General features: G+C 43.0%; 1 protein-coding gene across 1 annotated transcript in view; it reads right to left on the minus strand.

The window, feature by feature from the left end:
* LOC139544466 (collagen alpha-1(XXVII) chain B-like) overlaps positions 1–25,817 on the minus strand; it is a 205,405-nt gene that overhangs the window by 30,653 nt on the left and 148,935 nt on the right. Inside the window, exons 40-44 of the mRNA XM_071351593.1 lie at positions 25,141–25,194; positions 21,812–21,865; positions 19,018–19,074; positions 18,866–18,919; positions 10,900–10,953 (exon numbers count right to left, since the gene is read on the minus strand). Of these exons, the coding sequence (XP_071207694.1) occupies positions 10,900–10,953; positions 18,866–18,919; positions 19,018–19,074; positions 21,812–21,865; positions 25,141–25,194 (273 nt within the window). The remainder of the gene's footprint in view (positions 1–10,899; positions 10,954–18,865; positions 18,920–19,017; positions 19,075–21,811; positions 21,866–25,140; positions 25,195–25,817) is intronic.

Below are 25,817 nucleotides of genomic sequence, written 5' to 3' on the forward strand. Positions count from 1 at the left end.
GACCAGTGATTCCATGTCTATGTACATAGGGCAGCAGCCTCTAAGGTGCAGGGTTGAGTAACCGGGTGGTAGCCAGCTGGCTAGTGATGGCTATTTAAGTCTGATGATCTTGAGATCTCTCGGTCCCAGCTTTGATGCACCTGTACTGATCTCGCCTTCTGTTCTGGATGATAGCGGGGTGAACAGGTCGTGGCTCCGGTGGTTGATGTCCGTGATGATCTTTTTGGCCTTCCTTTGACATCGGGTGCTGTAGGTGTCCTGGAGGCCAGGCAGTGTGCCCCCGGTGATGCGTTGGGCAGATCGGACCACCCTCTGAAGAGCCCTGCGGTTGAGGGCTGTGCAGTTGCCGTACCAGGCTGTGATATAGCCCGACAGGATGCTTTCATTTGTGCACTTGTAAAAGACGGTCTGAGGGGGGTCTTAGTGGCCAAGCCAAATTTCTTCAGCCTCCTGAGTTTGAAGAGGTGCTGTTGCGCCTTCTTCACAGCACTGTCTGTATGGGTGGACCATTTCAGATTTTCCATTTTCACCTTCTCCACTGCGGTCCCGTTGATGTGGATAGGGGCGTGCTCCCTCTGCTGTCCCCTGAAGTCCACGATCAGCTCATTAGTTTTGTTGACATTGAGGGAGAGGTTATTTTCCTGGCACAACTCCGCCAGGGCCCTTACCTCCTACCTGTAAGCTGTGTCGCCATTGTTGGTAATCAGGCCTACTACTGTTGTGCTGTCTGTAAACTTGATGGTTGAGTTGGAGACGTGCATGGCCACACAGTTATGGGTGAACAGGGAGTACAAGAGGGTGCTGAGCATGCAGCCTTGTGGGAACCCCGTGTAGAGGATCAGCGAAGTGGAGGTGTTGATTACTACCTTCACCAGAATCCAATTGCACAGGGCGGGGTTTAGACGCAGGGCCCCGAGATTGATGATTAGCATGGAGGGTACTATGGTGTTGAATGATGAGCTATAGTCAATGAACAGCATTCTAACATAGGTATTCCTCTTGTCCAGATGGGAGAGGGCAGTGTGCAGTGCGATGGCGATTGCATCGTCTGTGGATCTATTGGGTTGGTATGCAAATTGAAGTGGGTCTAGGGTGTCAGGTAAGGCAGAGGTGATATGATCCTTAACTAGCCTCTCTAAGCACTTCATGGTGACAAAAGTGAGTGCTAGGGGCGATAGTAATTTCATTAAGTTACCTTTGCTTTCTTGGGTACAGGAACAATGGTGGACATCTTCAAACAAGTGGGGACAGCAGAATGGGATAGGGAGAGATTGAATATGTCCGTAAACACTCAAGCCAGCTGGTGTGAGCATGCTCTGAGGATGCGGCTAGGAATGCCATCTGGGCCGGCAGCCTTGCGAGGGCTAACGCGTTTAAATGTCTTACTCACGTCGGCCACGGAGAATGAGAGCCCACAGTCCTTGGGAGCGGGCCACATCGGTGGCACTATGTTATCCTCAAAGCGGCGAAGGTGTTTAGCTTGTCTGGAGTAAGATGTCGGTGCCCGAGACGTGGCTGATATTTCCGTGATTGTCTGTAAACCCTGCAACATACGTCTCCTGTCTGAGCTGTTGAATTGCAAGTCTCTGTACTGACGTTTTGCCTGTTTGATTGCCTGACGGAGGGAATAACTACAATGTTTTTATTCAACCATTTTCCCAGTCACTTTGATTGGTTAAATACTGTGGTTCATGCTTTCAGTTTTGCGCGAATGCTGCCATCTATCCATGTTTTTTGGTTTGGGTAGGTTTTAATAGTCACAGTAGGAACAACATCCCCTATACACTTCCGGATGAACTGTTATTCTCACAGGTAACCCAGAACATATCCCAGTCCGCATGATCAAATCAAACTTGAAGCATGGATTCCGATTGGTCAGGCCAGCGTTGAACATACCTTAGCACGGGTACTTCCTGTTTGAGTGTCTGCCTATATGAAGGGAGGAGCAGGATAGAGTCGTGATCTGATTTGCCAACGTGAGGGCGGGGGAGGGCCTTGTAACCATCCCAGAAGGGGGAGTGACAATGGTCAAGCGTTTTTGATGCGCGAGTACTACAGGCAATGTGTCAATAGAACTTTGAGAGTGTTTTCCTCAAATCTGCTTTGTTAAAATCCCCAACTACAATAAATGCGGCCTCAGGATATGTGGTTTCCAGTTTGCACAAAGTCCAGTGTAGTTCCTAGAGGGCCGTAGTGGTATCAGCTTGAGTGGAAATGTAAATGGCTTTGACTATAACCGAAGATAATTCTCTTGGGCTGTAATACGGTCAGCATTTGATTGTGAGGTATTCTAAGTCGGGTGAGCAAAGGGACTTAGTTCCTGTACGTTATCACAATCACACCATGAGTAGTTAATCATGAAACATACAATACCCCTTTCTTCTTCCCGGAAAGTTCTTTATTCCTTTCTGCGCGATGTTCTGAGAACTCAGCTGGCTGTATGGACGGGGACAGTATATCCGGAGAGAGCCATGATTTTGTGAAACAGAGTATGTTACAGTCCCTGATGTCGATCTGGAAGTAGATCCTCGCCCTGAGCTCATCTACTTTAATGTCCAGGGACTGAACATTAGTGAGTAATATACTCGGAAGTGGTGGATGGTGTGCATGCCTCCTGAGTCGGACTAGAAGTCCACTCTGATTATCTCTTCTCCGCTGGATGCAAGGAGCAGCCTCTGGGATGAGTTCAATTGCCCTGGGGGGTAGGAACATAGCATCCAATTTGGGAAAATTGTATTTCTGGTCATAATGCTGGTGAGTTACCTCCGCTCTGATATCCAAAAGTTATTTCTGGCTGCATGTAATAACACAAAAAACCTTCTGGGCTAATAATGTAAGAAATAACACAGAAAAACAAAATACTGCAAAGTTGCTTAGGAGCTAGAAGCAGAGCTGCCATGTCTGTCAGCTCACATACATTTACAATTTCTTTGGGCCCAAGACCCCATGCAGAATTTGAGGGTGGGTACATGGGTGGATAGCTTTCAATTTTAAAGTTTTAAGGGACACATGGAATACATTGCCCAGCGAAATTCTTAGTTGCAGGTTCCTTCTCGACAATGAAACAACAATAAGAAATAATAAAATATAAGAGTTACGAACATAAACTAAATGACAGTAGAATCTAATAATACATCTTAGCATAAGTAAATTACAGGAATGCACAATTTATAGCCCAATATTTACATGTGTATTGGGGAAGAGTCTGGTAGCAGCAGTTGAGTGTGTTAAGCATGAATGTATACAGTTGAAGTCGGAAGTTTACATACACCTTAGCCAAATACATTTAAACTCAGTTTAGAGAATGATTTACTTCAGCTTTTATTTCTTTCATCACATTCCCAGTGGGTCAGAAGTTTACATACACCCAATTAGTATTTGGTAGCATTGCCTTTAAATTGTTTAACTTGGGTCAAAGTTTCGGGTAGCCTTCCACAAGCTTCCCACAATAAGTTGGGTGAGTTTTGGCTAATTCCTCCTGACAGAGCTGGTGTAATGGAGTCAGGTTTGTAGGCCTCCTTGCTCGCACACGCTTTTTCAGTTTTGCCCACAAATTTTCTATGGGATTGAGGTCAGGGCTTTGTGATGGCCACCCCAATACCTTGACTTTGTTGTCAAGCAATTTTGCCACAACTTTGGAAGTATGCTTGGGGTCATTGTCCATGTGGAAGACCCATGTCCATTTAGAAGACCCAAGACTGATGTCTTGAGATGTTGCTTCAATATATCCACAGAATTTTCCTTTCCCATGATGCCATATATTTTGTGAAGTGCACCAGTCCCTCTTGCAGCAAAGCATTCCCACAACATGATGCTGCCACCCCCTTCACGGTTGGGATGGTGTTCTTCGGCTTGCATGCCTCCCCCTTTTTCCTCCAAACAGAACGATGGTCATTATGGCCAAACAGTTCTATTTTTGTTTCATCAGACCAGAGGACATTTCTCCAAAAAGTACGATCTTTGTCGCCATGTGCAGTTGGAAACCGTAGTCTAGCTTTTTTATGGCGGTTTTGGAGCATTGGCTTCTTCCTTGCTGAGCGAACTTTCAAGTTATGTCGATATAGGACTCGTTTTACTGTGGATATAGATGCCTTTGTACCCGTTTCCTCCACTATCTTCACAAGGTCATTCGTTGTTGTTCTGGGATTGATTGCACTTTTCGCACCAAAGTACGCTCATCTCTAGGCAACAGAACGCATATCCTTCCTTAGCGGTATGATGGCTGCGTGGTCCCATGGTGTTTATACTTGCATACTATTGTTGGCGCCGGAGGAGATGGCCACCGTTTTACGGTCTCCTAACCAATTGTGCTATTATGTGGTTTTTTTTCGCGATATTTGCAAATGATTTTGTACATAATGTTTCTGCAACCGTATCTTACGGAAGAAAAGAGCTTCTGGATATCAGGACAGTGATCACTCACCTCGGATTAGACAAAGATTTTTTCAACAACAACAACAACAATCAGGACTCACACGATATTCTCCAAACAACCCACAGGGCAGACATCCCAATTATTCGAGGACGAAGAGCCGGATGCCTCGTCCGGACCCGCAGAAGACAACTAGGAAAGCTACCGTACATCAAAAACTGTAATATCCTATGCTTCACGGAATCGTGGCTTAATGACGACATGGATATTCAGCTAGCGGGATACACGCTGTACCGGCAGGATAGAACAGCACACTCCGGTAAGACGAGGGGGGGCGGTCTGTGCATATTTGTAAACAATAGCTGGTGCACGAAATCTAAGGAAGGTAGCATTGCTCGCCTGAAGGAGAGTATATTGTGATAAACTGCAGGCCATACTACTTGCTTAGAGAGTTCTCAGCTATACTTTTTGTGGCTGTTTATTTACCACCACAGACAGATGCTGGCACTAAGACCGCACTCAGTCAGCTGTATAAGGAAATAAGCAAACAGGAAACCACTCATCCAGAGGCGGCTCTCCTAGTGGCCGGAGACTTTAATGCAGGGAAACTTAAATCAGTTCTACCAAATCTCTATCAACATGTTAAATGTGCAACCAGAGGGAAAAAGTTCTAGATCACCTGTACTCCACACACAGAGACGCGTACAAAGCTCTCCCTCACCCTCCATTTAGTAAATCCGACCACAACTTTATCCTGCTGATTCCTGCTTACAAGCTAAAATTAAAGCAGGAAGCACCAGTGACTCGGTCTATAAAACAATTGTCAGATGAAGCAGATGCTAAACTACAGGACTGCTTTGCTATCACAGACTGGAACATGTTCCGGGATTCTTCCGATGACATTGAGGAATACACCACATCAGTCACTGGCTATAACAATAAGTGCATTGAGGACGTCGTCCCCACAGTGACTGTACGTACATACTCCAACCAGAAGCCATGGATTACAGGCAACATTCGCACTGAGCTAAAGGGTAGAGCTGCCGCTTTCAAGGTGCAGGACTCTAACCCGGAAGCTTACAAGAAATCCCGCTATGCCCTGCGACGAACCATCAAACAGGCAAAGCGTCAATACAGGGCTAAGATTGAATCCTACTACACCGGCTCCGACGTGGCAGGGCTTGCAAACTATTACAGACTACAAAGGGAAGCACAGCCGCGAGCTGCCCAGTGACAAGAGCCTACCAGACGAGCTAAATCACTTCTATGCTCGCTTCAAGGCAAGCAACACTGAGGCATGCATGAGAGCATCAGCTGTTCTGGATGACTGTGTGATCACGATCTCCATAGCCGACATGAGTAAGACCTTTTAAACAGGTCAACATACACAAGGCTGTGGGGCCAGATGGATTACCAGGACGTGTGCTCCGGGCATGTGCTGACCAACTGGCAGGTGTCTTCACTGACATTTTCAACATGTCCCTGATCGAGTCTGTAATACCAACATGCTTCAAGCAGACCACCATAGTCCCTGTGCCCAAGAACACAAAGGAAACCTGCCTAAATGACTAAAGACCCGTAGCACTCACGTCTGTAGCCATGAAGTGCTTTGAAAGGCTGGTAATGGCTCACATCAACACCATTATCCCAGAAAACCTAGACACACTCCAATTTGCATACCGCCCAAACAGATCCACAGATGATGCAATCTCTATTGCACTCCACACTGCCCTTTCCCACCTGGACAAAAAGAACACCTATGTGAGAATGCTGTTCATTGACTACAGCTCAGCGTTCAACACCATAGTACCCTCAAAGCTCATCACCAAGCTAAGGATCCTGGGACTAAACACCTCCCTCTGCAACTGGATCCTGGACTTCCTGACAGGCCGCCCCCAGGTGGTGAGGGTAGGTAGCAAGAGCGCACAACAAAGCCTATTCCCCCTCAGGAAACTGAAAAGATTTGGCATGGGTCCTGAAATCCTCAAAAGTTTCTACAGCTGCAACATCGAGAGCATCCTGACCGGTTGCATCACTGCCTGGTACGGCAATTGCTCGGCCTCCGACCGCAAGGCACTTCAGAGGGTAGTACGTACGGCCCAGTACACCACATGGACAAAGCTGCCTGCCATCCAGGACCTTTACACCAGGCGGTGTCAGAGGAAGGCCCTAAAAATTGTCAAAGACCCCAGCCACCCCAGTCATAGACTGTTCTCTCTACTACCGCATGACAAGCGGTACCGGAGTGCCAAGTCTAGGACAAAAAGGCTTCTCAACAGTTTTTACCCCCAAGCCATAAGACTCCTGAACAGGTAACCAAATGGTTATCCGGACTATTTGCATTGTATTCCCCCCCCCCCCCCAACCCCTCTTTTACGCTGCTGCTACTCTCTGTTTATCTTATATGCATAGTCACTTTTACTATACATTCATGTACATACTACCTAAATTGGCCCGACCAACCAGTGCTCCCGCACATTGGCTAACCGGGCTATCTGCATTGTGTCCCACGACCCGCCAACCCCTCTTTTTACGCTTCTGCTACTCTCTGTTCATCATATATGCATAGTCACTTTAACGATACCTACATGTACATACTGCCTCAATAAGCCTGACTAACAGGTGTCTGTATATAGCCTTGCTCTCTTTTTTCAAATGTCTTTTTACTGTTGTTTTATGTCTTTACTTACCTACACACACACACACACACACACACACACACACACCTTTTGTTCCCCGCACCATTGGTTAGAGCCTGTAAGTAAGCATTTCACTGTAAGGTCTACACCTGTTGTATTCGGCACACGTGACAAATAAACTTTGATTTGATTTGTACAGATGAACATGGTACCTTCAGGGGTTTGGAAATTGCTCCCAAGGATGAACCAGACTTGTGGAGGTCTACACCTTTTTTCTGAGGTCTTGGCTGATTTCTTTAGATTTTCCTATGATGTCAAGCAAAGAGGCACTGCGTTTGAAGGTAGGCCTTGAAATACATCCACAGGTACACCTCCAATTGATTCAAATGATGTCATTTAGCTTATCAGAAGCTTATAAAGCCATGACATCATTTTCTGGAATTTTCCAAGCTGTTTAACTTGTTTGGGCTGCAATCCCGACAAAGGTACACTTATGACAACATCCAGCTCAAGTGCAAGGCGCGAAATTCAAAATCTAGTTTGTTAAAATATTTAACTTTCACACATTAACAAGTCCAATACAGCATATGAAAGGTAGACATCTTGTGAATCAAGCCAACATGTCCGATTTTTAAAATGTTTTACAGGGAAGACAAAATATGTAAATCTATTAGCTAACCACGTCAGCAAAAGAGAGCACTTTTCTAACTCCATCAGTTTTTTACTCCGTCACTAGCTATCACTAATTCGACCAAATAAAGATATATATAGCCATTAACCTAGAAACAACTTCATAAGATGACAGTCTGATAACATATTTATTGTATAGCATATGTTTTTTTTGAAAAATGTGCATATTTATGGTATAAATCATAAATTACATTTCAGCTACAATCAGAAATTGCACCGAAAGCAGCCATAACATTTACAGACACCAACGTCAAATAACTAATTACTCATCATAAAACATATCTGAGAAATACATACTGTGCAGCAATTGAAAGACAGGATTCTTGTGATTCCAGACAATATTTCCGATTTATTAAATGTTTTACAGCGAAAACAAAATGTAGCGCTATGTTAGCATAGCCACAATAGCCAGACACACTTGGGCGCCCGCGACCAGTTGACATGCACGACAGATATATGAAATAACATTATAAATTGGGTCTTACTTTGGCTGATCTTTCATCAGAATGTTGATCAGGGTGTCCTTTGTCCAGATGAGTCGTTGTTTGGAGTCAGGATGGCAACTTTCCCTTCTCACTTAGCATTGGCACTGGTCGACTGGCACGGATTTGTCCAACGTTAAAAAAGTCAGAGAACGGAACACGGCAAAACTCCCGAAAAAAATTCAAATAATCTGATTAAACTATATTGAAAAAACATACATTACGATGATATGGTCTCATTTATCAAATAAAAACCCAGCCGGAGATTGTTCCCGTCCAAAACAGCAGCAAAACAGAACGCAATATCACTCCCAAGTCGCGCGCTTCAGACTTCCGGAAGTGGTCGGTCACGTCAAAGAAATAGCTCTTATTCAACCTCTGAACAAGATATTCACTAAATTTCTTCTCTCATACCCTCTTGACACCCAGAGCAAGGCGTACGGAGTGTACGTAGGGTCTTACGTATAATGACCATGTATAGGCATAACTTTGAAGCGAGCATAGATTTCTGACATTCTACTTCTTGGTCAGGGAAAGTGCTGCCAAATGACTTCTGTACCACTCAGAGAAAAAATTAGAACGGTTTTAGAAACTAGAGATTGTTTTCTATCCAATATTAATATTAATATGCATATTGTAAGAGCAAAAATTGATTAAGAGGCCGTTTGAAAATTGGCACATATTTTCCAGTTTTTCCAATACGCCCCCTGCAGCCATAACAGGCACAGTCAACTTAGTGTATGTAAACTTCTGACCCACTGGAATTGTGATACAGTCTGAAAGTGAAACAATCTGTCTGTAAACAATTATTGGAAAAATGACTTGTGTCATGCACAAAGTAGATGTCCTAACCGACATGCCAAAACTATAGATTGATAACAAGAAATTTGTGTTGTGGTCGAAAAAAGAGTTTTAATGACTCCAACCTAAGTGTATGTAAACTTCGGACTTCAACTGTATGTGTGTGTATGTATGCCTGTGTAACGGATGTGAAATGGCTAGCTAGTTAGCGGGTACGCACTAATAGCGTTTCAATCAGTTACGTCACTTGCTCTGAGACTATAAGTAGGGTTTCCCCTTGCTCTGCAAGAGCCGCGGCTTTTGTGGAGCGATGGGTAACGACGCTTCGTGGGTGACTGTTGTTGATGTGTGCAGAAGGTACCTGGTTCGCGCCCGAGGTCGGGGCGAGGGGACGTACTAAAGTTATACTGTTACACCTGTGTGACTGTGTGCATATGTGCTAAGGTGAGGAGAATCAGAGCAGGTGGTCAGTCCAGTTCAAGTGTTCAGCAGTTGGATGTCTTGGAAATAGAAATTGTCTCTGAACCTGTTGGTATCAGACCACATGCTCCGACTCCGTCTGCCCGATGGTAAAGGAGAGAACAGCTCGTTGCTGGGGTGTGTGGGGTCCTTGATGTAGCTGCCTGCCTTCCTCAGGCACTGTTTCAAGTATATGTACTGGATGGGTGGGAGCACGGTCCCAGTGAGGTTCACCACCCGCTGGAGGACCCAGTCATGAGCGGAGCAGTTCCCGTACCAGGCCACGATGCAACCATTCAGGACGCTCTCGATAGTGTAGTGGTAGTATTTGGAGAGGACCTGGAGCGGCATGACACATTTCTTCAGCCACCTTAGGAAGTAGAGACGCTGTTGTGCCTTCTTGACAAGAGTGGTGGTGATGTTGGTCTCCTTAAAGCAGGTGGGGACTAAAGCCTGGGAAAGGGACAGGTTGAGAGATGTCAGAGAAGACTTCACTCTGGGGACGCGGCCAGGGATGCCATCCCTGGGCCGGCGGTTTTTTAAGTATTCACTCTTGAGAGTTTTCCTCACATAAGCCTCGTAGAGCGAAAGCACCTGGTCATCCGGAGCAGCGAGACTCTTCCTGGATGGCTCTATATTGTCTGCCTTGAAGCGATCATAGAATGTGTTAAGCTTGTCTGGGAGGGAGGCTTCAGTGGGCACTGCACAGCTGGATTTGCCTTTGTAGTCTGTAATAGTCTGTAGTCAGTTGTCGAACATCAATTCAAGTTTGAATCTCTAAAGTCTTTTTGCGTCCCCAATGGATTATGCGTCGTGCCCCACCAAGTCATCAGCGTTCGTTCTACTGCAGTACGAGCTCTCAGCATTGTACGGTTATCTCCGTTCATTCAGGGTTTTTGTTTGGGGTATGTCCGGATTGTTCTTGTGGGTACGACATCATCAACACATTTCCTAATGAAGCCTGTGACTGACGATGTACAGTATATTTGTCAATGTTGATTAATGAGTCCTGGGTGGATGAATCTATGAATATATTCCAATCAATATTCTCAAAACAATCACACAGCATTGAGTCTGCCTCCTCAGTCCAGCGCCTCACTATTCTCTGTGTTGGTGGCTCTATGCTGTGTTGGTCCAAGCACATTTGGCCTTGGGGGTAGGTTGAGTATTTTATTTTGTACAAATGAGAAATATGTTTGTTGTGTCTGCGCAGTCACAATGTAAAAATCTATAAAACTGTTTGTTTTTAAGAATACAGGTTTTTGTGGTGTATTCATGCTGTATATTCTATACTCCTTGTTGCACAATGCATTTCTATACAGTACAGTTATGACTGATTTGGCTCATTAATGCCAATGATTTGCAAGCATGCTTGGGTGCACAATCCCATGTTTGCAATGTAAAATGTAAATACATATTGATGTGTAAATCATAGCTTCAATAGATCCACACTCACAGGTTGTCCAGGGGCTCCAGGTTTGCCTCTCCCTCCGTCCACGCCTTGTTGCCCCTTAGGAACAGTAAAACATTGTCAGCTACAATAAAACATATGCAACAGGACAGTAATACAAAAAGACGTGCATGAGGAGAGTACTGTATAGTTGGTATGCCTGTAATGTGGTGCAACCGGTTGCACTATAGTATTACTTCACCATACTGTTCTAAAAACTTGCTGGGAGACCACCGAGCCTCTAGCAACCCCCAACAGGTAAGGAACATGACAAGCAAAGGCAGAACAAACTAGCTGAGTGCTAAATAGCTCAGACAGATACAATTATTTGCTATCATCAACTTTAATGCCATGTTTGGTAAATAAAGCTGGGATAGACATTCAGATTCACTTCATTTTAACACAGCATAAAATCACAAGATAATACTGTCGATTAAAAACAACACCCCCCACTTCTTAGGTTTTTTAAAATACTTTAACCAGCTAGTTTTAAACTATACCTGATCTGATATGAATAACTGAAGATGTATTTTTTGGGGGCGGATTGCAACTCAGTCAAAGGTAGCATTAAGCACACTTCATCAGAGGTGTCATACCAGGGGAGCGTGGCAATTGGGGCATTAATGTGCTTGTGGGTCCGACATGATTGTGTTCAAGTGCTTTTTAAGTGTGACCTTTTCTTCAAACAATAACATTTAAGTTGCTTTCCCTTTGTTAGACTGAGTAAGAGAGCAGCAGATGGGTTCTGGAAACCTTTTTTATTTCACCTTTATTTAAGGTAGGCCAGTTGAGAACAAGTTCTCATTTACAACTGCGACCTGGCCAAGATAAAGCAAAGCAGTGTGACTCAAACAACACAGAGTTAGGGAAAAAAATCTATATATACAGTGTGTGCAAACGAGGTAAGATTAGGGAGGTAAGAAAATATATAGGCCATAGATGCGAAATAATTACAATTTAGCAACTAAACACTGGAGTGATAGATGTGCAGAAGATGAATGTGCAAGTAGAGATACTGGGGTGCAAAGGAGCAAAACAAATTTTAAATAACAATATGGGGATGAGGTAGTTGGATGGGCTATTTATAGATGGGCTATGTACAGGTGCAGTGATCTGTGAGCTGCTCTGACAGCTGATGCTTAAAGTTAGTGAGGGAGATATGAGTCTCCAGCTTCAGTGATTTTGGCAGCAGAGAACTGGAAGGCGGCCAAAGGAGGAATAGGCTTTGAGGGTGACCAGTGAAATATACCTGCTGGAACGCGTGCTACGGGTGGGTGCTGCTATGGTGACCAGTGAGCTAAGGTGGGGCTTTACCTAGCAAAGACTTATAGATGACCTGGAGCCAGTGGGTTTGGCGATGAATATGAAGCGAGGGCCAGCCGACGAGAGCATACAGGTCGCAGTGGGGGGTAGTATATGGGGCTTTGGTGACAAAACGGATGGCACTGTGATAGACTGCATCCAATTTGCTGAGTAGAGTGTTGGAGGCTATTTTATAAATGACATCGCCGAAGTCAAGGATCGGTAGGATAGTCAGTTTTCCGAGGGTAAGTTTGGTAGCATGAGTGAAGGATGCTTTGTTGCGAAATAGGATGCCGATTCTAGTAAGCATGGCCCCGGTGATGTACGCCCTCTGTAGTGCCTTGCGGGAGGCCGAGCAGATGCCATACCAGGCAGTGATGCAACCCGTCAGGATGCTCTCGGTGGTGAAGCTATAAAACCTTTTGAGGATCTGAGGACCCATGCCAAATCTTTTCAGTCTCCAGAGGGGGAATAGGTTTTGCCGTTCCCTATTCACGACTGTCTTGGTGTGCTTGGACCATGTTAGTTTGTTGGTGATGTGGACGCCAAGGAAATTGAAGCTCTCAATCTGCTCCATTACAGCCCCGTCGATGAGAATGGGGGCGTGCTCGGTCCACCTTTTCCTGTAGTCCACAATCATCTCCTTTGTCTTGATCACGTTGACGGAGAGGTTGTCCTTGCACCACACGGTCAGGTCTCTGACCTCCTCCCTATAGGCTGTCTCATCATTGTCGGTGATCAGGCCTACCACATTTGTGTCATCAGCAAACGTAATGATGGTGTTGGAGTCGTGGCTGGCCGTGCACTCATGAGTGAACAGGGAGTACAGGAGGGGACTGAGCACGCACCCCTGAGGGGCCCCTGTGTTGAGGATCAGTGTGGAGGATGTGTTGTTACCTACCCTTACCACCTGGGGCGGCCCATCAGGAAGTCCAGGATCCAGTTGCAGAGGGAGGTGTTTAGTCCTAGGGTCCTTAGCTTAGTGATGAGCTTTGAGGGCACTATGGTGTTGAACGCTGAGCTGTAGTCAATTCATAAAATTCTCACATAGGTGTTCCTTTTGCCAAGGTGGGAAAGGGCAGTGTGGACTGCAATAGAGATTGCATCACCAGGGGATCTGTTGGTGCGGTATGCAAATTGGAGTGGGTCTAGGGTTTCTGGGATAATGGTGTTGATGTGAGCCATACCAGCCTTTCAAAGCATTTCATGGCTACAGACGTGAGTGCTACAGGTCGGTAGTCATTTAGGCAGGTTACCTTATTGTTCTTGGGCACAGGGACTTTGGTGGTCTTACAGACTCACACAGGGAGAGGTTGAAAATGTCAGTGAAGACACTTTCCAGTTGGTCAGCGCATGCTTGCAGTACACGTCCTGGTAATCCGTCTGGCCCAGCGGTCTTGTGAATGTTGACCTGTTTAAAGGTCTTACTCATTGGCTGCGGAGAGCGTGATTACACAGTCGTCCAGAACAGCTGATGCTCTCATGCATGTTTCAGTTTTACTTGCTGTTTTACTGGTAGGCTCGTGTCACTGGGCAGCTCTCGGCTGTGCTTCCCTTTGTAGTCTGTAATAGTTTGCAAGACCTGCCACAACCGACGAGCGTCAGAGCCGGTGTAGTACGATTTGATCTTAGTCTTGTATTGACGCTTTGCCTGTTTGATGGTTTGTTGGAGGGCATAGCGGGATTTCTTATAAGCTTCCTGGTTAGAGTGCGGCAGCTCTACCCTTTAGCTTAGTGCGAATGTGGCCTGTAATCCATGGCTTCTGGTTGGGATATGTACGTACAGTCACTGTGGGGACGACGTCCTCGATACACTTATTGATAAAGCCAGTGACTGATGTGGTGTACTCCTCAATGCCATCGGAAGAATCCCGGAACATATATCAGTCTGTGCTAGCAAAACAGTTCTGTAGTTTAGTATCTGCTTCAGCCGACCACTTTTTTATAGACCGAGTCACTGATGCTTTCTGCTTTAATTTTAGCTTCTAAGCAGGATACAGGAGGATAGAGCTATGGTCAGATTTGTAAAATGAAAGGTGAGGGAGAGCTTTCTGCACGTCTCTGTGTGTGGAGTAAAGGTGGTCTAGAATTTTTTTCCCTCTGGTTGAACATTTAACATGGTGATAGAAATTAGGTAAAACTGATTTAAGTTTCCCCGCTTTAAAGTCCCCGGCCACTAGGAGCGCCACCTCTGGATGAGCGTTTTCCTGTTTGGTTATGGCGGAATACAGCTCATTGAGTGCCGTTTTAGTGCCAGCCACGGTCTGTGGTGGTATGTAAGACAGCTACAAAAAATACAGATGAAAACTCTCTTGGTAGATAGTTTGGTCTACAGCTTATCATGAGATACTCTACCTCAGGCGAGCAAAACCTTCCTTAGATATCGTGCACCAGCTATTGTTTACAAATATGCATAGGCCCCTGACCAGTGTCTTACCAGAGGCTGCTGTTCTGTCCTGCCGATAGAGTGCATAACCCGCCAGCTGTATGTTTTTAATGTCGTCGTTCAGCCACGACGCGGTATTACAGTTTTTAATGTTCAGTTGGTAGGATATACGTGTTTTCAGGTAGTCCCAATTATTTTCCAGCGATTGAACGTTAGCTAGCAGAACGGAAGGCGAGGGCAGATTAGCCACTCATCGCCTATCCTCACAAGGCATCCTTTACTCTTTCAGTGAAACCTAAGTTTCCTTTTCCAGGGAATCACGGGGATCTGGGCCTGGTCGGGTTTCTGTAGTATATCCCTCGCGTCCAACTCATTGAAGAATGACTCCTCGTCCAATTTGAGGTGAGTAATCCCAGTTATGATGTCCAGAAGCTTTTTTCGGTCATAGCAGCAACATTATTTGGAAAACATAAAAACAAACAAAATAGCATGGTTTGTTAAGAGCCGATAAGACGGCAGCCCTCCCCTCAGATGCCATCGTGATATTCCGCGGAAACTCTGTATGCCATGGGCTCTCCAAAACTGTTCCTGTAGCTACCCAGTGCTCAATTTGGGAAACCAAGTGAAATCTGTTCAGGAACATCGATAGTAACATGTTTTCACAATGAAACAATGAAATATTTTATTAAACTGTTGACAGCCCCTCTGTGCACTGGAGAAAGGAATGAAGGAGAGAGGGGAGGAGAAGGAAATGCACAGTGGTGAGATATTCTGTAGATAAAGGTGATCTGTCAGCTTATTAATTATGAAAATAAAAAAATGCCATATTACTAGGCTATTCAAAATCAATTACAAATTCACTATAATTGTAGGCTAACTGTGCACGTGTTTAATTTAGGCTAGACCAATTATGTACCAAAGATATCTAATTTTTCTGCCATGTGTAATATGCGGTAAGCTATGTATTGCATAATGGCCCAATCATTATTTTTATTCCGTTTTTTTCCCCAGGCTTGAGGTCATATATAGGCCTATGCGTAAGCTCTAATATGCATATGGTGGTTTTGAAGTAACCATAACCTTAGAAAGCACTGTCTATTTCATTGTGTTAGGCTTTGAAACAACATCCACAATGACCATGTTTTCCACTCAGTTTCAACCTGCTGTTGAACTTCTTTCTTCAAATTGATCATCGCGGTGAGATTTAAAAAGCACATACTGTTTTGATGATATGTTTGATGTGATTTACGATTGCATTTGCATTGATGTCAGAGTGGTTAGAGGGACAATAGAGCCCTGAGTACCAGGCCATTAGCGATTGGATTATCATTAGCGAGTTGGTACTACTAACACATGTCCAGAGTGCATAAAAGGAGATTACCGTGACTCAACAGTCACATAGAATTCACATAGAATTTTTATGCGGTCAAGACTCAGGACTGGTACATAGAATTTTACTGCGGTCATGACTCATGGCTGCCGGTGTGGCGGTAATACAGTCACCACAACAGCCTTAGACATAACACGCCATTAAATAACTACCATGATGGATTTTACACTCTTATGTACGTGTCATAACCCGCCACAAAATAATGCAATATACACTACCGTTCAAAAGTTTGGGTTCACTTAGACATTTCCTTGTTTTTGAAAGAAACAACAAAGCCGCACCAATGTGTTGGAGGAAGCACCGTACAACTGGTGACCGAAGTCAGTGTGCATGCCCCCAGCCTGCCACAAGGAGTCGCTAGAGCGCAATGGGACAAGGACATCTGTTGCGGCCACCTGGGATCGAACCCGGGTCTGTAGAAACGCCACTCGGGAGGCCCTATAGGTGACAGTTTTGATACTTATCATAAACAGAAGTTTATGAAGTAGGGCCTTGTAAACAAAAAGGGAGTAATGTAGAGGTCTACGGGTCTTTAGGGAAGTCCAGACAACAACATAGACCTCTACATTACCCCCTTTTTTTGTTTACAAGGCCCTACTTCATAAACTTCTGTCTAATCTAACTTTGCTGTTGAAGTATAGGCATCTGAGTTGCCTAACCCGTTCAGAGGATTGGTTAACTCTTTAAGTTGCTGTGTTTTAATTCACTGTATTGTTGGAACAGTATACATTTCATCTTGATGTTCTGGTGCTGTTCAGGCAATTTAAAGTATTGATTGGGGACTTATTTGTGGAGGAAGGTAACTCTTTTTCTGGGTGGTGTGATTTTTTATTTGTTCTTCCCATTACTGTATTTTTGTAAATCTGGGGATCTAAGATCTTTTACATATTATCGCCCAATATCTGTACTATGATGTTTTTCAAAAATCCTAGAGAAACTGGTTTGTAAAAGAATGTTGAAACATTTAAACCAACACTGTATTCTATATGAGCACCAATATGGTTTTCATAAAAACTACCACACAGATGTCTCTTTTACAACTTGTGGATAACATCTTTACAGCCCTGAACAACAATGAATACACTCTTGGCATCTTTTTAGATTTATCAAAAGCATTCAACATGGTTGATCATGAAATATTACTATATTTCATTATTACAGTTTATGATTTTACAAATAAATGGCTATATAATTATGTTTATGATAGAGAATAATTTGTATATGCAAATGGTTGTGCACCTACCAGGGCCAAGATATTCTGTTGGGTTCCACAAGGTTCAATCCAAAGACCTTGCTGCTGTGTCTTCTACCGTAATTACCATTCTTTTTGCTAATGATTTTGTCACTCTAGAATTTTGTTTCACTAATCAATGAAGCCAACTCAAGTTTTCTGAATGGTTCCAGATAAATTAATCATCTTTAAATGTAAAAAAAAATCCATCTTCATTGTATTCACTGGTAAGATTAAGAAATAGCAAACAATAGAATAGAAAAATCTCAATTGGGGGGAATAAAATGGACCAGGTTTCATCCACTCGATTCCTAGGTGTTTCAATTGATAAAAAGTTATAAATCATATTAATTTTGTTTGCAGAAAAGTATCAGAAAGATTAGTGGTTTGGTTCATCAGGCTTGCTTCCTAATACTACACTACAGATTAATTTACCCATATCTCATTTACTGCAATATTGTCTGGGCCAGTACATACTGTATGCTTCCTACCTACACAAATTATTCATCACACCAAATACATTTACAAGACTAGCCACCCCCTTTAACTACTTGGCTCCATCGGTCCCTCTGTTTAAGAAACTGAATATATTGTATATCTACAACATTTAATATACTAAAATGATGCACCTTCATCTACAAATACCCCACAAACAGCCTACCTAAACCCTTCAATGGATTCTTCCAGGTTAATTCCCAAACCCATGCATACAACACAAGACACTGCGATAACCTGCATCCTCCCACTGCCGCACCTCACAGTCCATTCCCTATCAGACACAGGTTCCAAACTCTGGAATTTCTGCATAGACTAGTGGTTAGCCTGATGAACCAAACTACCCAGTAGTCTCCTTCATGCAGTTTTTTTTATCTGTAGTGTTATGTATTTCACTTGTTTTCTTTGGTGCAAATAAATAAAACCTAAAAACCCAAATTACCTAGTTAATGTTGCTAATAAGCTAGTTAATGTTGCTAATAAGCTAGTTAATGTTGCTAATAAGCTAGTTAATGTTGCTAATAAGCTAGTTAATGTTGCTAATAAGCTAGCTTGCTTAAAGCTTGAATCCTTCATTGGTGAAACTATGGTCAGTGCTGAATGTACAACTCGGCAACTTGGGTAACAACATGTTCTCAGACTTTCCCACTTGTAATTATGACTTGGAGGTTGGTTCAAGTGAAACTTCAGAGTCAAAACTCTGAACTTCAGATAATTCCGACAGCATGTGAAGGCCCCATATGACATCAGTTGCAAAGCGCACATAAAACACATCGAGTGTGCACATGTTGTGTATGGTGCACAAATTGAATTTGAGAGTGTCCAAGTGTGTCATTGGGAACAGAAAATCATTGCAGCTTCCAATAAATTATTCTGAGAGTGGAGATATTTTCCCCCTGAAGAAATACTCATTAAATGTAAAGATTCAGAAGTTGTTGCCCTGCCCGGATGTCTCTTCTCACACACATATTTTAATTTTACTCTTCAAAATCCATCTCGCTCTAGCCGAGTGAATCTCTTGCTATAATATTTTACAGGTAGATGTCAGTGTCAAAATTCTAACCAATGAGATAGCCTGGAATAAACTACTGAAATGCAATTGGTCAGGAATTTTTGGACCAATCAGCTGGTTGACTGGTTTGTTTAGATGCATATTTATAACACTTACTAGGTATCCTGGATCCCCTAACTCCCCTCTCTCTCCTCTGTCTCCTGGAGGACCCTGATCAAAAACAGAAGAATAGGTCGATATTAAAGACCCTCAGAACCGTATTGGGATTAGTAATGAAAGATGAGAGATGATAATAGTGAGTAACTCACTCTGTTGCCTGGAGGACCAGTAGGACCCTCAACCTTCCCATCATCCCCCTGCTCGCCCTAATATAAAGAAACAATGTTAGTGGAGCCATTCAATGGAAGACAATACAATTTACCTCTCACAGATTGCTCACTGAAAGTGTACTGTTTCTTCAAAGATGGTTGGTTAGTGTCCTGAATGATCCTACTCTAACTGTGTACACGTGGCAGATCAAAAAACTCAAAAACATATCACAGCAGTGCATGAAGCAGATATGGTTTTCTCTCTCTCACTCTGCAAAGCTTTGCAGTGTTAACGCCACGCTTAAATGACTAGCTTTAGCCAGAGTTGATTTGTTGTGTGTTAGGCAATACATCTGAAGCAGACTTGGGGGATATAAAGGATAACTGCAGAGTTGTGTTGGAGGATGTTTGTTTCACGGTTCAAATGGGAAACATTGAGTTCAAATGTAGATCCAGACAGCTGGTTGATGTTAATACACACTGCTGCGTAACAGACTGAGATAGAGACGTTGTTGATAGAGAGATAGGGTAGCATTATGTTCAAACAAGACCGCAAGTGTCCATTTGTCTTATGCCCGTCAGGCACAGTTGAATCTAACCCACTGTAATATATTGGATGTGCTACAGTGGGTGCAGAAGAATCACATCAGTGAGGCAGCAAGCTCGATTTGCTAAACACTTTTTTACAGATGTCTGATATACCGTCCCGTCAGAAAGTAGTCATACCCCTTGACATTTTGTTGTTACAGCCTCCATTTAAAATGGATTACATAGATTACCCCATAATGACATATTACATAATTACCCATCATTTTTAGAAATGTTTGCAAATGTGTTGAAGATGAAATACAGAAATATCTTATTTACATGAGTATTCACACCCTTGAGTCAATATGTTAGAATCACCTTTGGCAGCGATTACAGCTGTAAATAATAATATTTGCACATTATTATTAAAACAATTCTTCAAGCTCTATCAAGTTGGTTTGTTTATCATGGCTAGACAGCCATTTTCAAGTCTTGCCATAGATTTACAACTGTAACTAGGCCACTCATTCAATATCATCTTGGTAAGCAACTACTTTGGAAAGCAGACTGAACACGGTTTTCCTCTAAGATTTATCCTAAAAGTATACCCATAACATGATGCAACCAACACCATGCTTGAAAATAAGAAGAGTGGTACTCAGTGATGTGTTGTGTTGGATTTGTGCCAAACATAACGCTTTTTGTATTCAGGACATGAAGGTAATTTGCCACATTTTTTTGCAGTTTTACTTTAGTGTTGTAGATCCATCCTCAGTTTTCTACAATCACAGCCAATAAACACTGTAACTGTTTTAAAGTCACCATTGGCATCATGGTGAAATCCCTGAGCGGTTTCCTTCCTCTACAGCCCAGTCAAAACTGTTCGCTGCTCTGGCACCCCAATGGTGGAACAAACTCCCTCACGACGCCAGGTCAGCGGAGTCAATCACCACCTTTCGGAGACACCTGAAACCCCACCTCTTTAAGGAATACCTAGGATAGGATAAAGTAATCCTTCTAACCCCCCCCCCCCTTAAAAGAGTTAGATGCACTATTGTAAAGTGGTTGTTCCACTGGATATCATAAGGTGAATGCACCAATTTGTAAGTCGCTCTGGATAAGAGCGTCTGCTAAATGACTTAAATGTAAATGTAAATGTACAGCAACTGAAATAGGAAGGACGCCTGTATCTTTGCAGTGACTGGGTGTATTGATACACCATCCAAAAATAACTTCACAATGCTCAAAGGGATATTGAATGTATGCTTTCTTTTAAATCTACCTGTAGGTGCCCTTCATTGTGAGGCATTGGAAAACCTCCCTGGTCTTTGTGGTTGAATCTGTGTTTGTCACGCCCTGACCTTAGTATTCTTTGTTTTCTTTATTATTTGTGGTTAGGTCAGGGTGTGACAAGGGTGATATGTTTATTTTCCCCTGTCTAGGGTTTTTGTATGTTTATGGGGTTGTTACTAGTCTAGGTGTTTTGTATGTCTATGGTTGCCTAGATTGGTTCTCAATTAGAGGCAGCTGTTTATCGTTGTCTCTGATTGGCAACCATATTTAGGCAGCCATATTCCTTGAGTATTTCGTGGGTGATTGTCTATGGTTAGTTGCCTGTGTCAGCACTATTATAGCTTCACGTTCGTTTTGTTGTTTTTGTATAGTTCGTTCAGTGTTTCTTTCTTCATTAAAGAAGATGTATTCAAATCACGCTGCGCTTTGGTCTCATCGCTATAACGAACGTGACAGTGTTTGAAATTCATTGCTCAACTGAGGGACCTTACAGATAATTGTATAGTGTTAAGTTACAGAGGTAAGGTAGTCATTAAAAAATCGTGTTAGATACTATTATTGCACACAGAGTGAGTCCATGCAACTTATTATGTGACTTATTAAGCAACTTACTCTTGAACTTATTTAGGCTTGCCATAACAAAGGGGTTTCAATACTTATTGTAAAAAAAACAATTCAGCTTTTCATTTTAAATTCATTAGTAAATATTTCCAAAAACATAATTCCACTTTGATATTGTGGGGTATTGTGTGTCGGCCAGTGACGCAATGTGTGGGCCAGTATTACATTTTAAATTCAGGCTGTAACACAACAAAAAGTGGAAAATGTTAAGGGGTGTGAATACTGTCTGATGGCACTGTAATATGCTTCTGCTGTAGCACCCCCAAAATGAAGTTGACAAAGCAACATTAGCCTTACGTGTTGCTTGCAGTGTAGTTTCTGAGTTAGACATAATGTGTTGGGAATGGTGTACCTTTTCACCATTTGGTCCTCGATGCCCAATAGGGCCTTGGGGTCCCTGATGACCCTATATAGACAGACAGGGAAGGAGGAAAGGGGTTTTTATTTATTTTTTATTTCACCTTTATTTAACCAGGTAGGCTAGTTGAGAACAAGTTCTCATTTATAACTGCGACCTGGCCAAAATGAGGCAAAGCAGTGTGACACAAACAACAACACAGATTTACACATGGAATAACATGGAATAAACAATAAACAAGCCAATAACACAATAAACAAGTCAATGACACAGTAGAAAAAAAGAAAGTCTATGTACAGTGTGTGCAAAAGGCATGAGGAGGTAGGCAATAAATAGGCCATAGTAGTGAAGAATTACAAATTGGCAGATTAACACTGGAGTGATAAAAGAGCAGATGATGATGTGCAAGTAGAGATACTGGTGTGCAGAAGAGCAGAAAAGTTAATAAAAACAGTATGGGGATGAGGTAGGTAGATTGGATGGGCTATTTACAGATGGACTATGTACAGCTGCAGCGATCGGTTAGCTGCTCAGATAGCTGATATTTAAAGTTGGTGAGGGAAATATAAGTCTCCAGCTTCAGCGATTTTTGCAATTCGTTCCAGTCACTGGCAGCAGAAAACTGGAAGGAAAGGTGGCCAAATGAGGTGTTGGCTTTGGGGATGATCAGTGAGATATACCTGCTGGAACGTGTGCTGCAGGTGGGCGTTGTTATCGTGATCACTGATGTTTGCGGAGATCACTTTTTCACTGACATAACCTTTATAATGAAATATTTCCCTGATGGCAAAGCTACATCCACTTTGAAGCAAAACATGTTTTATTGTTTCTTAACTTGTTTCCTTGTCACACATCATAGGTTTGTTTACTAAAATTGCCAATTTTCTAGTTCAGGGGTCTCCAACTCCAGTCTGGAGAGCTACTGGGTGTGTAGGCTTTTATTCCAGCATCACACCTGATTCAGCTATGCATTGTTCACATGGATAATCATGATCAAGAGAGTTGGAGTACCGTGAGTTGGAGTACCGTAATCTAACTGTTATTAAGCCAGCTGAAACCAGTTATAGTCAGTTATAGGTGTTAGGATTATTTTAGTGACAAAACTCAGGCCATCCTGATGGATGAGGTTAAGTCAGAATTTCTTGAAGTAGTTCCGCAGGTGTCGATACTAGGACCTGTTCTTTTCACTATTTATATAAATGCTGTTGGTTCATCTGTTGAAAATTGTACATTTCATCTATATGCAGATGATACTATTATGTACACAATTCCCCTGACTGCTGAACTGGCTTTGACAAGACTACTGTCCGATTTTGCAGTTGTGCGGGAAGCCTTTACTGGTTTAAAATTCATGCTTAATACGGGCAAAACTAAATACTGTACATGTTGTTTTCAAGTTCTCGTAAAATTGTCTCAGATGGATTACATCTTCACTCATCGGATGGTTCTATACTGAACAAAAATATAAACGTAACATGTAAAGGACCCATGTTTCATGGGCTGAAATAAAAGATCCCAGAAATGTTATGTGCACAAATGTGTTTACATCCCTTCTTTGCATCCCTCCATCCACCGACCACTATTGCTACTTTGAATGGTGGATAGAGGGCAGGATAGACAGACTGGAAGACTATATTGACCTATATTATAGTTACTACGCGGAAAAGCATAGTGCATAAGGGCAATATCAAAACACTTTAATATAGGGGAGGCCCATGCAAGCAGATAAGGAAATTTGTCTAGGATGGAATTCTATAGTAAAACCTGCAAAAGGGTGAATGTAAACCAGGGAAAAAACACACAGCCCTCCCCAAAGCAAAGAAAAATTGTGAGACCACTCTCCCCTAAATTTCAAACTGTCCCTAAGTAGTGTGATCAAAAGCATTAGGAGTGAAGAGCGTTGCGGGAACAGTTTAACTCAGTACATTACTGTAACCCAGTTTTAACAAACTAGTGCGGTGTGATTAAAGCATTACAGGAGAGATTTGGAGCTCAAGGAACAGGTCAAAAGCTGTATTTTGTTTTATATACAAGCATTTCATAAGTGTCAAAGGCCTTTATTGACAATGGGGAGTTTCCTGGCCATGGACCCAAAATACCAAAGTTTTATGGCAAGGTACTCCATCATGCTGGAAAAGGCATTGTTCGTCACCAAACTGTTCCTGGATGGTTGGAGAAGTTGCTCTCGGAGGATGTGTTGGTACCATTCTTTATTCATGGCTGTGTTCTTAGGCAAAATTGTGAGTGAGCCCACTCCCTTGGCTGAGAAGCAACTTCACACACGAATGGTCTCAGGATGCTTTACTGTTGGCATGACACAGGACTGATGGTAGTGCTCACCTTGTCATCTCCGGACAAGCTTTTTTCCGGATGCCCCAAACAATCGGAAAGGGGATTCATCAGAGAAAATGACTTTACCCCAGTCCTCAGCAGTCCAATCCCTGTACCTCTTGCAGAATATCAGTCTGTCCCTGATGTTTTTCCTGGAGAGAAGTGGCTTCTCTGCTGCCCTTCTTGACACCAGGCCATCCTCCAAAAGTCTTCGCCTCATTGTGCATGCAGATGCACTCACACCTGCCTGCTGCCATTCCTGAGCAAGCTCTGTACTGGTGGTGCCCCGATCCCACAGCTGAATCAACTTTAGGAGACGGTCCTGGCGCTTGCTTGACTTTCTTGGGCGCCCTGAAGCCTTCTTCACAACAATTGAACCGCTCTCCTTGAAGTTCTTGATGATCCGATAAATGGTTGATTTAGTTGCAATCTTACTGGCAGCAATATATATCCTTGCAATATATATCCTTGTGAAGCCCTTTTTGTGCAAAGCAATGATGACGGCACGTGTCCTCTTGCAGGTAACCATGGATGACAGAGGAAGAACAATGATTCCAAGCACCACCCTCCTTTTGAAGCTTCCAGTCTGTTATTCGAACTCAATCAGCATGACAGAGTGATCTCCAGCCTTGTCCTCGTCAACACTCACACCTGTGTTAACGAGAAAATCACTGATATGATGTCAGCTGGTCCTTTTGTGGCAGGGCTGAAATGCGGTGGAAATGTTTTTTGGGGGGATTCAGTTCATTTGCATGGCAAAGAGGAACTTTGCAATTAATTGCAATTCATCTGATCACTCTTCATAACATTCTGGAGTATATGCAAATTGCCATCATACAAACTGAGGCAGCAGACTTTTTGAAAATTCATATTTGTGTCATTCTCAAAACTTTTGGCCACGACTGTATATGAAGGGCTCCCTCGTAAAAGAGACACTGGTCTCAATGGTGAGTCCCTGATTAAATAAAAGGTAAATAAATATGTAGACTTACCTCGTAACCTGCTAGACCCATGTCCCCCTGTTTACCCATTCTACCTGGGGGACCCTGTGAGAGGAAGGGAGGGAGGGTTTGGTCACACCAGAGCTAAAACTGCAAATAACCACATTACCCATCTAAAAGTGACAGCCTTCAGATGTCAATGAAGGTCATAACCTAAATACGGATTGGGCTCTGACTGCTTGACTTCTTACTGGGTTTGACCTTCTAGTTCTAACATCAGGACCCATATTCATAAAGCATCACAGAGCAGGAGTACTGATCTAGACTCTTAAAAAAAGACTTCCGAAAGGGTAGTGCCGTGTATTCATGGACTCCAAGGGAACATAGGGAACACAAAGACACATAAAATAATGTATCTTTCATTACTCTGTGTTTCATCATTTTCCTTCAATACTGGCCAATGATGATAACGGCGATTCTGATCCAACCATCAACTCATACATTGTGCCCCTGGCCTGAGAGGATGGAAGTTCAATATGTAGCTAGATGTAGAAGACTACTGTTAACTAGTTAACGTTTCCCATGAATGGAAGTTAGGCTAGCAAGCAAGCATTTTAGCCAAGTAGCCTAGGACAACAAAATCTAAAAGTATGTACTGTATGACAGAGTGGTAGACCGTTTTGTCAACATGAAAGAGAGGAGGATGGCATTGGCTAGGGTGAGTCAAC

The sequence above is a fragment of the Salvelinus alpinus genome, chromosome 18 (assembly GCF_045679555.1).
Source record: "Salvelinus alpinus chromosome 18, SLU_Salpinus.1, whole genome shotgun sequence".
Lineage (NCBI taxonomy): Eukaryota > Metazoa > Chordata > Actinopteri > Salmoniformes > Salmonidae > Salvelinus > Salvelinus alpinus.